Source organism: Salmo salar, chromosome 18, assembly GCF_965601325.2.
Source record: "Salmo salar chromosome 18, fSalSal1, whole genome shotgun sequence".
In the NCBI taxonomy this organism is placed as follows: domain Eukaryota; kingdom Metazoa; phylum Chordata; class Actinopteri; order Salmoniformes; family Salmonidae; genus Salmo; species Salmo salar.
The window spans coordinates 1,161,089-1,175,881 of NC_138308.1; the positions used below are offsets into that span (position 1 = coordinate 1,161,089).

The window sequence follows — 14,793 nt, forward strand, 5'->3', positions numbered from 1 at the left end:
ACAGAGACAGGCTGGAGACACTGGTCTAACCGAGGGGACAGGACAGAGACAGGCTGGAGACACTGGTCTAACCGAGGGGACAGAGACAGGCTGGAGACACTGGTCTAACCGAGGGGACAGAGACAGGCTGGAGACACTGGTCTAACCGAGGGGACAGAGACAGGCTGGAGACACTGGTCTAACCGAGGGGACAGAGACAGAGACAGGCTGGAGACACTGGTCTAACCGAGGGGACAGAGACAGGCTGGAGACACTGGTCTAACCGAGGGGACAGAGACAGGCTGGAGACACTGGTCTAACCGAGGGGACAGAGACAGGCTGGAGACACTGGTCTAACCGAGGGGACAGAGACAGGCTGGAGACACTGGTCTAACCGAGGGGACAGAGACAGAGACAGGCTGGAGACACTGGTCTAACCGAGGGGACAGAGACAGGCTGGAGACACTGGTCTAACCGAGGGGACAGAGACAGGCTGGAGACACTGGTCTAACCGAGGGGACAGAGACAGGCTGGAGACACTGGTCTAACCGAGGGGACAGAGACAGGCTGGAGACACTGGTCTAACCGAGGGGACAGAGACAGGCTGGAGACACTGGTCTAACCGAGGGGACAGAGACAGGCTGGAGACACTGGTCTAACCGAGGGGACAGAGACAGGCTGGAGACACTGGTCTAACCGAGGGGACAGAGACAGGCTGGAGACACTGGTCTAACCGAGGGGACAGAGACAGGCTGGAGACACTGGTCTAACCGAGGGGACAGAGACAGGCTGGAGACACTGGTCTAACCGAGGGGACAGAGACAGGCTGGAGACACTGGTCTAACCGAGGGGACAGAGACAGGCTGGAGACACTGGTCTAACCGAGGGGACAGAGACAGGCTGGAGACACTGGTCTAACCGAGGGGACAGAGACAGGCTGGAGACACTGGTCTAACCGAGGGGACAGAGACAGGCTGGAGACACTGGTCTAACCGAGGGGACAGAGACAGAGACAGGCTGGAGACACTGGTCTAACCGAGGGGACAGAGACAGAGACAGGCTGGAGACACTGGTCTAACCGAGGGGACAGAGACAGAGACAGGCTGGAGACACTGGTCTAACCGAGGGGACAGAGACAGGCTGGAGACACTGGTCTAACCGAGGGGACAGAGACAGGCTGGAGACACTGGTCTAACCGAGGGGACAGAGACAGAGACAGGCTGGAGACACTGGTCTAACCGAGGGGACAGAGACAGGCTGGAGACACTGGTCTAACCGAGGGGACAGAGACAGGCTGGAGACACTGGTCTAACCGAGGGGACAGAGACAGGCTGGAGACACTGGTCTAACCGAGGGGACAGAGACAGGCTGGAGACACTGGTCTAACCGAGGGGACAGAGACAGGCTGGAGACACTGGTCTAACCGAGGGGACAGAGACAGGCTGGAGACACTGGTCTAACCGAGGGGACAGAGACAGGCTGGAGACACTGGTCTAACCGAGGGGACAGGACAGAGACAGGCTGGAGACACTGGTCTAACCGAGGGGACAGAGACAGGCTGGAGACACTGGTCTAACCGAGGGGACAGAGACAGGCTGGAGACACTGGTCTAACCGAGGGGACAGAGACAGGCTGGAGACACTGGTCTAACCGAGGGGACAGAGACAGGCTGGAGACACTGGTCTAACCGAGGGGACAGAGACAGGCTGGAGACACTGGTCTAACCGAGGGGACAGAGACAGGCTGGAGACACTGGTCTAACCGAGGGGACAGAGACAGGCTGGAGACACTGGTCTAACCGAGGGGACAGAGACAGGCTGGAGACACTGGTCTAACCGAGGGGACAGAGACAGGCTGGAGACACTGGTCTAACCGAGGGGACAGAGACAGGCTGGAGACACTGGTCTAACCGAGGGGACAGAGACAGGCTGGAGACACTGGTCTAACCGAGGGGACAGAGACAGAGACAGGCTGGAGACACTGGTCTAACCGAGGGGACAGAGACAGAGACAGGCTGGAGACACTGGTCTAACCGAGGGGACAGAGACAGAGACAGGCTGGAGACACTGGTCTAACCGAGGGGACAGAGACAGGCTGGAGACACTGGTCTAACCGAGGGGACAGGAGACAGGCTGGAGACACTGGTCTAACCGAGGGGACAGAGACAGGCTGGAGACACTGGTCTAACCGAGGGGACAGAGACAGGCTGGAGACACTGGTCTAACCGAGGGGACAGAGACAGGCTGGAGACACTGGTCTAACCGAGGGGACAGAGACAGGCTGGAGACACTGGTCTAACCGAGGGGACAGAGACAGGCTGGAGACACTGGTCTAACCGAGGGGACAGAGACAGGCTGGAGACACTGGTCTAACCGAGGGGACAGAGACAGAGACAGGCTGGAGACACTGGTCTAACCGAGGGGACAGAGACAGGCTGGAGACACTGGTCTAACCGAGGGGACAGAGACAGAGACAGGCTGGAGACACTGGTCTAACCGAGGGGACAGAGACAGGCTGGAGACACTGGTCTAACCGAGGGGACAGAGACAGGCTGGAGACACTGGTCTAACCGAGGGGACAGAGACAGGCTGGAGACACTGGTCTAACCGAGGGGACAGAGACAGGCTGGAGACACTGGTCTAACCGAGGGGACAGAGACAGGCTGGAGACACTGGTCTAACCGAGGGGACAGAGACAGAGACAGGCTGGAGACACTGGTCTAACCGAGGGGACAGAGACAGGCTGGAGACACTGGTCTAACCGAGGGGACAGAGACAGGCTGGAGACACTGGTCTAACCGAGGGGACAGAGACAGGCTGGAGACACTGGTCTAACCGAGGGGACAGAGACAGGCTGGAGACACTGGTCTAACCGAGGGGACAGAGACAGAGACAGGCTGGAGACACTGGTCTAACCGAGGGGACAGAGACAGGCTGGAGACACTGGTCTAACCGAGGGGACAGAGACAGGCTGGAGACACTGGTCTAACCGAGGGGACAGAGACAGGCTGGAGACACTGGTCTAACCGAGGGGACAGAGACAGGCTGGAGACACTGGTCTAACCGAGGGGACAGAGACAGGCTGGAGACACTGGTCTAACCGAGGGGACAGAGACAGGCTGGAGACACTGGTCTAACCGAGGGGACAGAGACAGGCTGGAGACACTGGTCTAACCGAGGGGACAGAGACAGGCTGGAGACACTGGTCTAACCGAGGGGACAGAGACAGGCTGGAGACACTGGTCTAACCGAGGGGACAGAGACAGGCTGGAGACACTGGTCTAACCGAGGGGACAGAGACAGGCTGGAGACACTGGTCTAACCGAGGGGACAGAGACAGGCTGGAGACACTGGTCTAACCGAGGGGACAGAGACAGGCTGGAGACACTGGTCTAACCGAGGGGACAGAGACAGGCTGGAGACACTGGTCTAACCGAGGGGACAGAGACAGGCTGGAGACACTGGTCTAACCGAGGGGACAGAGACAGAGACAGGCTGGAGACACTGGTCTAACCGAGGGGACAGAGACAGAGACAGGCTGGAGACACTGGTCTAACCGAGGGGACAGAGACAGAGACAGGCTGGAGACACTGGTCTAACCGAGGGGACAGAGACAGGCTGGAGACACTGGTCTAACCGAGGGGACAGAGACAGGCTGGAGACACTGGTCTAACCGAGGGGACAGAGACAGAGACAGGCTGGAGACACTGGTCTAACCGAGGGGACAGAGACAGGCTGGAGACACTGGTCTAACCGAGGGGACAGAGACAGGCTGGAGACACTGGTCTAACCGAGGGGACAGAGACAGGCTGGAGACACTGGTCTAACCGAGGGGACAGAGACAGGCTGGAGACACTGGTCTAACCGAGGGGACAGAGACAGGCTGGAGACACTGGTCTAACCGAGGGGACAGAGACAGGCTGGAGACACTGGTCTAACCGAGGGGACAGAGACAGGCTGGAGACACTGGTCTAACCGAGGGGACAGAGACAGGCTGGAGACACTGGTCTAACCGAGGGGACAGAGACAGAGACAGGCTGGAGACACTGGTCTAACCGAGGGGACAGAGACAGGCTGGAGACACTGGTCTAACCGAGGGGACAGAGACAGAGACAGGCTGGAGACACTGGTCTAACCGAGGGGACAGAGACAGGCTGGAGACACTGGTCTAACCGAGGGGACAGAGACAGAGACAGGCTGGAGACACTGGTCTAACCGAGGGGACAGAGACAGGCTGGAGACACTGGTCTAACCGAGGGGACAGAGACAGGCTGGAGACACTGGTCTAACCGAGGGGACAGAGACAGGCTGGAGACACTGGTCTAACCGAGGGGACAGAGACAGGCTGGAGACACTGGTCTAACCGAGGGGACAGAGACAGGCTGGAGACACTGGTCTAACCGAGGGGACAGAGACAGGCTGGAGACACTGGTCTAACCGAGGGGACAGAGACAGGCTGGAGACACTGGTCTAACCGAGGGGACAGAGACAGAGACAGGCTGGAGACACTGGTCTAACCGAGGGGACAGAGACAGGCTGGAGACACTGGTCTAACCGAGGGGACAGAGACAGGCTGGAGACACTGGTCTAACCGAGGGGACAGAGACAGGCTGGAGACACTGGTCTAACCGAGGGGACAGGACAGAGACAGGCTGGAGACACTGGTCTAACCGAGGGGACAGAGACAGGCTGGAGACACTGGTCTAACCGAGGGGACAGAGACAGAGACAGGCTGGAGACACTGGTCTAACCGAGGGGACAGAGACAGGCTGGAGACACTGGTCTAACCGAGGGGACAGAGACAGAGACAGGCTGGAGACACTGGTCTAACCGAGGGGACAGAGACAGGCTGGAGACACTGGTCTAACCGAGGGGACAGAGACAGGCTGGAGACACTGGTCTAACCGAGGGGACAGAGACAGGCTGGAGACACTGGTCTAACCGAGGGGACAGAGACAGGCTGGAGACACTGGTCTAACCGAGGGGACAGAGACAGGCTGGAGACACTGGTCTAACCGAGGGGACAGAGACAGGCTGGAGACACTGGTCTAACCGAGGGGACAGAGACAGAGACAGGCTGGAGACACTGGTCTAACCGAGGGGACAGGACAGAGACAGGCTGGAGACACTGGTCTAACCGAGGGGACAGAGACAGGCTGGAGACACTGGTCTAACCGAGGGGACAGGACAGGCTGGAGACACTGGTCTAACCGAGGGGACAGAGACAGGCTGGAGACACTGGTCTAACCGAGGGGACAGAGACAGAGACAGGCTGGAGACACTGGTCTAACCGAGGGGACAGAGACAGAGACAGGCTGGAGACACTGGTCTAACCGAGGGGACAGAGACAGGCTGGAGACACTGGTCTAACCGAGGGGACAGAGACAGGCTGGAGACACTGGTCTAACCGAGGGGACAGAGACAGAGACAGGCTGGAGACACTGGTCTAACCGAGGGGACAGAGACAGGCTGGAGACACTGGTCTAACCGAGGGGACAGAGACAGGCTGGAGACACTGGTCTAACCGAGGGGACAGAGACAGGCTGGAGACACTGGTCTAACCGAGGGGACAGAGACAGAGACAGGCTGGAGACACTGGTCTAACCGAGGGGACAGAGACAGGCTGGAGACACTGGTCTAACCGAGGGGACAGAGACAGGCTGGAGACACTGGTCTAACCGAGGGGACAGAGACAGGCTGGAGACACTGGTCTAACCGGGGGCGGCAGGCGGGACACTGGTCTAACCGAGGGGACAGAGACAGGCTGGAGACACTGGTCTAACCGAGGGGACAGAGACAGGCTGGAGACACTGGTCTAACCGAGGGGACAGAGACAGAGACAGGCTGGAGACACTGGTCTAACCGAGGGGACAGAGACAGGCTGGAGACACTGGTCTAACCGAGGGGACAGAGACAGGCTGGAGACACTGGTCTAACCGAGGGGACAGAGACAGGCTGGAGACACTGGTCTAACCGAGGGGACAGAGACAGGCTGGAGACACTGGTCTAACCGAGGGGACAGAGACAGGCTGGAGACACTGGTCTAACCGAGGGGACAGAGACAGGCTGGAGACACTGGTCTAACCGAGGGGACAGAGACAGGCTGGAGACACTGGTCTAACCGAGGGGACAGAGACAGGCTGGAGACACTGGTCTAACCGAGGGGACAGAGACAGAGACAGGCTGGAGACACTGGTCTAACCGAGGGGACAGAGACAGGCTGGAGACACTGGTCTAACCGAGGGGACAGAGACAGGCTGGAGACACTGGTCTAACCGAGGGGACAGAGACAGAGACAGGTCTGGAGACACTGGTCTAACCGAGGGGACAGAGACAGAGACAGGCTGGAGACACTGGTCTAACCGAGGGGACAGGACAGAGACAGGCTGGAGACACTGGTCTAACCGAGGGGACAGAGACAGGCTGGAGACACTGGTCTAACCGAGGGGACAGAGACAGGCTGGAGACACTGGTCTAACCGAGGGGACAGAGACAGGCTGGAGACACTGGTCTAACCGAGGGGACAGAGACAGAGACAGGCTGGAGACACTGGTCTAACCGAGGGGACAGAGACAGAGACAGGCTGGAGACACTGGTCTAACCGAGGGGACAGAGACAGGCTGGAGACACTGGTCTAACCGAGGGGACAGAGACAGAGACAGGCTGGAGACACTGGTCTAACCGAGGGGACAGGGACAGAGACAGGCTGGAGACACTGGTCTAACCGAGGGGACAGAGACAGGCTGGAGACACTGGTCTAACCGAGGGGACAGAGACAGGCTGGAGACACTGGTCTAACCGAGGGGACAGAGACAGGCTGGAGACACTGGTCTAACCGAGGGGACAGAGACAGAGACAGGCTGGAGACACTGGTCTAACCGAGGGGACAGAGACAGGCTGGAGACACTGGTCTAACCGAGGGGACAGAGACAGGCTGGAGACACTGGTCTAACCGAGGGGACAGAGACAGGCTGGAGACACTGGTCTAACCGAGGGGACAGAGACAGGCTGGAGACACTGGTCTAACCGAGGGGACAGAGACAGAGACAGGCTGGAGACACTGGTCTAACCGAGGGGACAGAGACAGGCTGGAGACACTGGTCTAACCGAGGGGACAGAGACAGAGACAGGCTGGAGACACTGGTCTAACCGAGGGGACAGAGACAGGCTGGAGACACTGGTCTAACCGAGGGGACAGAGACAGGCTGGAGACACTGGTCTAACCGAGGGGACAGAGACAGGCTGGAGACACTGGTCTAACCGAGGGGACAGAGACAGGCTGGAGACACTGGTCTAACCGAGGGGACAGAGACAGGCTGGAGACACTGGTCTAACCGAGGGGACAGAGACAGGCTGGAGACACTGGTCTAACCGAGGGGACAGAGACAGAGACAGGCTGGAGACACTGGTCTAACCGAGGGGACAGAGACAGAGACAGGCTGGAGACACTGGTCTAACCGAGGGGACAGAGACAGGCTGGAGACACTGGTCTAACCGAGGGGACAGAGACAGGCTGGAGACACTGGTCTAACCGAGGGGACAGAGACAGAGACAGGCTGGAGACACTGGTCTAACCGAGGGGACAGAGACAGGCTGGAGACACTGGTCTAACCGAGGGGACAGAGACAGGCTGGAGACACTGGTCTAACCGAGGGGACAGAGACAGGCTGGAGACACTGGTCTAACCGAGGGGACAGAGACAGGCTGGAGACACTGGTCTAACCGAGGGGACAGAGACAGGCTGGAGACACTGGTCTAACCGAGGGGACAGAGACAGGCTGGAGACACTGGTCTAACCGAGGGGACAGAGACAGGCTGGAGACACTGGTCTAACCGAGGGGACAGAGACAGGCTGGAGACACTGGTCTAACCGAGGGGACAGAGACAGGCTGGAGACACTGGTCTAACCGAGGGGACAGAGACAGAGACAGGCTGGAGACACTGGTCTAACCGAGGGGACAGAGACAGAGACAGGCTGGAGACACTGGTCTAACCGAGGGGACAGAGACAGAGACAGGCTGGAGACACTGGTCTAACCGAGGGGACAGAGACAGGCTGGAGACACTGGTCTAACCGAGGGGACAGAGACAGGCTGGAGACACTGGTCTAACCGAGGGGACAGGGACAGAGACAGGCTGGAGACACTGGTCTAACCGAGGGGACAGAGACAGGCTGGAGACACTGGTCTAACCGAGGGGACAGAGACAGGCTGGAGACACTGGTCTAACCGAGGGGACAGAGACAGGCTGGAGACACTGGTCTAACCGAGGGGACAGAGACAGGCTGGAGACACTGGTCTAACCGAGGGGACAGAGACAGGCTGGAGACACTGGTCTAACCGAGGGGACAGAGACAGGCTGGAGACACTGGTCTAACCGAGGGGACAGAGACAGAGACAGCCTGGAGACACTGGTCTAACCGAGGGGACAGAGACAGGCTGGAGACACTGGTCTAACCGAGGGGACAGAGACAGAGACAGGCTGGAGACACTGGTCTAACCGAGGGGACAGGGACAGGTGGAGAACTGGTCTAACCGAGGGGACAGGACAGGCTGGAGACACTGGTCTAACCGAGGGGACAGAGACAGAGACACTGTGACAGTCTCACTACCCAGAAAGACCAGAGCAACTCCACTTCCACAGACTCCACCAGGGACGGGTAAAAATCACCCAACACGAAACACCATCGAGATCAACGCATCAAAACACCATCGAGACCAACGCATCAAAACACCATCGAGACCAACGCATCAAAACACCATCGAGACCAACGCATCAAAACACCATCGAGACCAACGCATCAAAACACCATCGAGACCAACGCATCAAAACACCATCGAGACCAACGCATCAAAACACCATCGAGACCAACGCATCAAAACACCATCAACGCATCAAAACACCATCGAGATCAACGCATCAAAACACCATCGAGATCAACGCATCAAAACACCATCGAGCACCTCAACACATCAAAACACCATCGAGACCAACGCATCAAAACGCCATCGAGACCAACGCATCAAAACACCATCGAGATCAACGCATCAAAACACCATCAACGCATCAAAACGCCATCGAGACAACGCATCAAAACGCCACCAACGCATCAAAACACCATCGAGACCAACGCATCAAAACACCATCAACGCATCAAAACACCATCGAGACCAACGCATCAAAACGCCATCGAGACCAACGCATCAAAACACCATCGAGATCAACGCATCAAAACACCATCAACGCATCAAAACACCATCGAGACCAACGCATCAAAACACCATCAACGCATCAAAACGCCATCGAGACCAAGCATCAAAACGCCATCAACGCATCAAAACACCATCGAGACCAACGTATCAAAACACCATCAACGCATCAAAACACCATCGAGATCAACGCATCAAAACACCATCGAGACCAACGCATCAAAACACCATCGAGACCAACGCATCAAAACGCCATCGAGACCAACGCATCAAAACACCATCGAGACCAACGCATCAAAACACCATCGAGATCAACGCATCAAAACACCATCAACGCATCAAAACACCATCGAGACCAACGTTGTAAATTGATGTGCTCATTCACCGGTCGTTTTGGTGGGAATACATTTTCTGAACATCACGCGCCGATGTAAAATACTGTTTTTGGATATAAATATGAACTTTATTGAACAAAACATACATGTATTGTGTAACATGATGTCCTAGGAGTGTCATCTGATGAAGATCGTCAAAGGTTAGTGCTTCATTTAGCTGCGCTTTTGGGTTTTATTGACACATGTCCTTGCTTGGAAAATGGCTGTGTGATTATTTTTGTCTACAGTGGGGGGAAAAAGTATTTGATCCCCTGCTGATTTTGTACGTTTGCCCACTTACAAAGAAATGATCAGTCTATAATTTTAATAGTAGGTTTATTTGAACAGTGAGAGACAGAATAACTACAACAAAAATCCAGAAAAACGCATGTCAAAAATGTTATAAAATGATTTGCATTTTAATGAGGGAAATAAGTATTTGACCCCCTCTGCAAAACATGACTTAGTACTTGGTGGCAAAACCCTTGTTGGCAATCACAGAGGTCAGATGTTTCTTGTAGTTGGCCACCAGGTTTGCACACACCTCAGGAGGGATTTTGTCCCACTCCTCTTTGCAGATCTTCTCCAAGTCATTAAGGTTTCGAGGTTGACGTTTGGCAACTCGAACCTTCAGCTCCCTCCACAGATTTTCTATGGGATGAAGGTCTGGAGACTGGCTAGGCCACTCCAGGACCTTAATGTGCTTCTTCTTGAGCCACTCCTTTGTTGCCTTGGCCGTGTGTTTTGGGTCATTGTCATGCTGGAATACCCATCCACGACCCATTTTCAATGCCCTGGCTGAGGGAAGGAGGTTCTCACCCAAGATTTGGCGGTACATCGTCCCTTTGATGCGGTGAAGTTGTCCTGTCCCCTTAGCAGAAAAACACCCCCAAAGCATAATGTTTCCATCTCCATGTTTGACGGTGGGGATGGTGTTCTTGGGGTCATAGGCAGCATTCCTCCTCCTCCAAACACGGCGAGTTGAGTTGATGCCAAAGAGCTCCATTTTGGTCTCATCTGACCACAACACTTTCACCAGTTGTCCTCTGAATCATTCAGATGTTCATTGGCAAACTTCAGACGGGCATGTATATGTGTATTCTTGAGCAGGGGGACCTTGCAGGCGCTGCAGGATTTCAGTCCTTCACGGCGTAGTGTGTTACCAATTGTTTTCTTGGTGACTATGGTCCCAGCTGCCTTGAGATTATTGACAAGATCCTCCCGTGTAGTTCTGGGCTGATTCCTCACCGTTCTCATGATCATTGCAACTCCACGAGGTGAGATCTTGCATGGAGCCCCAGGCCGAGGGATATTGACAGTTCTTTTGTGTTTCTTCCATTTGCGAATAATCGCACCAAATGTTGTCACCTTCTGACCAAGCTGCTTGGCGATGGTCTTGTAGCCCATTCCAGCCTTGTGTAGGTCTACAATCTTGTCCCTGACATCCTTGGAGAGCTCTTTGGTCTTGGCCATGGTGGAGAGTTTGGAATCTGATTGATTGATTGCTTCTGTGGACAGGTGTCTTTTATACAGGTAACAAGCTGCGGTTAGGAGCACTCCCTTTAAGAGTGTGCTCCTAATCTCAGCTCGTTACCTGTATAAAAGACACCTGGGAGCCAGAAATCTTTGATTGAGAGGGGGTGAAATACTTATTTCCCTCATTAAAATGCAAATCAATTTATAACATTTCTGGCATGTGTTTTTCTGGATATTTTTGTTGTTATTCTGTCTCTCACTGTTCAAATAAACCTACCATTAAAATTATAGACTGATCCTTTCTTTGTCAGTGGGCAAACGTACAAAATCTGTGTAACTGTGTAGGTTCCGTCCCTCTCTTCGCCCCAACCCGGGCTCGAACCAGGGACCCTCTGCACACATCAACAACTGACACCCCACGAAGCATCGTTACCCATCGCGCCACAAAAAGCCGCGGCTCTTGCAACGCAAGGGGAACAACCCTACTTCAAGGTCTCAGAGCGAGTGACGTCACCGATTGAAACGCTATTAGCGCGCACCACCGCTAAACTAACTAGCCATTTCACATCGGTTACATCAGCAGGGGGATCAAATACTTTTCCCCCCCCCCCCCGACTGTATGTACTCTCCTGACATAATCTAATGTTTTGTTTTCGCTGTAAAACCTTTTTGAAATCGGACAATGTGGTTACATCAAGGAGAAGTGTATCTTTAAAATGGTGTAAAATAGTTGTATGTTTGAGAAAATTGAATTATGACATTTTATATTTCCCGCCGTGATATTTCACTGGCTGCGTCCCGCAGGTGGGACGCTAGGTAGCCCATAGAAGTTAACAACAAAATAGTATTTCCATTGACGGCCTACCCTGGTCAAACCGGGAATTTGTGCACCGCCCTGTGGGACTCCCAATCACGACCCGGATGTGATACAGCATTATGTACATTTCTGTAACAGCACTTTGAGATATCAGCTGATGTATCAAAAATGGCTATATAAATACATTTGATTTGATAGGCATGGTCTAAAGTTACCGGGAGAATAAGCACACTATCAAGTCAAGTTCAGTTTATAAATGAGGGTCCAGAGGGAATCGTAGCTTTCTGGACAGAGAGGAGATCTCGCCTTTTCCACCAGATATTGGTTCAGGTATCAATACACTGTCATATTAAAGGAATGATCCCCTGGGCCTTTTTCTGTTAGACAATTAGTTTACGCTTCTTGCTTATCCAGTCACTTTAGCTGGCTAGCTGGTTAGCGTTTTAGTTGGCTAGCTGGTTAGCGTTTTAGTTGGCTAGCTGGTTAGCGTTTTAGCTGGCTAGCTGGTTAGCGTTTTAGCTGGCTAGCTGGTTAGCGTTTTAGCTGGCTAGCTGGTTAGCGTTTTAGCTGGCTAGCTGGTTAGCGTTTTAGCTGGCTAGCTGGTTAGCGTTTTAGCTGGCTAGCTGGTTAGCGTTTTAGTTGGCTAGCTGGTTAGCGTTTTAGCTGGCTAGCTGGTTAGCGTTTTAGCTGGCTAGCTGGTTAGCGTTTTAGCTGGCTAGCTGGTTAGCGTTTTAGCTGGCTAGCTGGTTAGCGTTTTAGCTGGCTAGCTGGTTAGCGTTTTAGCTGGCTAGCTGGTTAGCGTTTTAGCTGGCTAGCTGGTTAGCGTATTAGCTGGTTAGCGTTTTTAGCTGGCTAGCTGGTTAGCGTTTTAGCTGGTTAGCGTTTTAGCTGGCTAGCTGGTTAGCGTTTTAAGCTGGCTAGCTGGTTAGCGTTTTAGCTGGCTAGCTGGTTAGCGTTTTAGCTGGCTAGCTGGTTAGCGTTTTAGCTGGTTAGCGTTTTAGCTGGCTAGCTGGTTAGCGTTTTAGCTGGCTAGCGTTTTAGCTGGTTAGCGTTTTAGCTGGTAGCTGGTTAGCGTATTAGCTGGTTAGCGTTTTTAGCTGGCTAACTGGTTAGCGTTTTAGCTGGTTAGCGTTTTAAGCTGGCTAGCTGGTTAGCGTTTTTAGCTGGCTAGCTGGTTAGCGTTTTTAGCTGGCTAGCTGGTTAGCGTTTTTAGCTGGCTAGCTGGTTAGCGTTTTTAGCTGGCTAACGACATGGATGCTAACTACAGTAGACAACGTGATCAGACAACTTGTCAGTTAGCTAACTAGCACCTCTCTCCGTCGAGATACAGATTAGCTGGGACCTCTGAACTACACCGATTACAAAAAAAAAAAAAAAAAACGTTAAAAACGAGTATCATGTAACGGTTAGGGGTCCCCCGTCCCCCCCACTTTCCACCCCGGCCTTCCTTACGTGTTGTCCTGGTTAAAATTGGCGAAGAGGAGCTGGCTACAGCCGGTCTCCCCGCTCTGACTAGCCAAGTTCATGGGCCCGGCACCATCTAATCAAGCCTTGTGAGAAAGCAGCAGTCGGGTAGGTTGTGGATGATAATAATAATAATAATAACTGGGTAAGAATAAAGTTAGCCTGTATTCATGGAGACATCTCGCTCTTCCTCTTGGTTCCAACGGTTCTTCTTGTTGTTTTTGTCAGTCGCCGTTGCCTCCCCCACCTCCAGTCTCTCTGCGCATGTGCGGTGACAGGTTTTTTTTTTTTTTTACGACAGTTTTTTTTAAAGGGACCGTATTACCATTTCAAAAGGTTTGGTTTACGGCTGTGAATGGGGATGGAAAAAGATAAATCGACGTGTGGTAAATGACAATCACTTTAAAATGGGCAACGTCTCAAAAAAAAAATCTATAATTTAAAGATTTTAATGAACTAACCCAAGATAAACCAGAGCCTGTCGTTTCCAATGAGAACAGATTAATCACAGTGGGCAGAGATTTCCGTTAGGAAGCACACTTCCGGTCACTGCGCTTCCTCTCATCACCATATTTGGTAGTGAGTGGAAACGCCAACCGGATGCTTCATATTTACACATCCGGTGAAATATCTGTCTGATTTGTTCTGTGGTCGTGGCTATACTATTGATATTATTGATATTATGCCGTACTTGTCACCAGGAGATGGCGCAGTCTGACAACATACATTTTCATAATTTTTAGACACTGGCACAACTGCGGTATATAATGTAATATAATGTAATGTAATGTAATGTACTAAAATCAAATTGTATTTGTCACATGCCTTGAATACAACAGGTGTAGTAGACCTTACCTGTGAAATGCTGAATACAACAGGTGTAGTAGACCTTACCTGTGAAATGCTGAATACAACAGGTGTAGTAGACCTCACAGTGAAACGCTGAATACAACAGGTGTAGTAGACCTTACAGTGAAATGCTGAATACAACAGGTGTAGTAGACCTCACAGTGAAATGCTGAATACAACAGGTGTAGTAGACCTTACAGTGAAATGCTGAATACAACAGGTGTAGTAGACCTCACAGTGAAATGCTGAATACAACAGGTGTAGTAGACCTCACAGTGAAATGCTGAATACAACAGGTGTAGTAGACCTCACAGTGAAATGCTGAATACAACAGGTGTAGTAGACCTCACAGTGAAATGCTGAATACAACAGGTGTAGTAGACCTCACAGTGAAATGCTGAATACAACAGGTGTAGTAGACCTCACAGTGAAATGCTGAATACAACAGGTGTAGTAGACCTCACAGTGAAATGCTGAATACAACAGGTGTAGTAGACCTCACAGTGAAATGCTGAATACAACAGGTGTAGTAGACCTCACAGTGAAATGCTGAATACAACAGGTGTAGTAGACCTCACAGTGAAATGCTGAATACAACAGGTGTAGTAGACCTCACAGTGAAATGCT

General features: G+C 53.0%; 1 protein-coding gene across 1 annotated transcript in view; it reads right to left on the reverse strand.

Annotated features, from left to right (window-relative positions):
* Positions 1-13,589, reverse strand: part of wipi2 (WD repeat domain, phosphoinositide interacting 2) — an 81,301-nt gene extending 67,712 nt beyond the window's left edge. Inside the window, exon 1 of the mRNA XM_082964658.1 lies at positions 13,306-13,589. Within this exon, the coding sequence (XP_082820784.1) occupies positions 13,306-13,379 (74 nt within the window). The 5' untranslated portion in view covers positions 13,380-13,589. The remainder of the gene's footprint in view (positions 1-13,305) is intronic.
* Between the last annotated feature and the right edge of the window lie 1,204 nt (positions 13,590-14,793).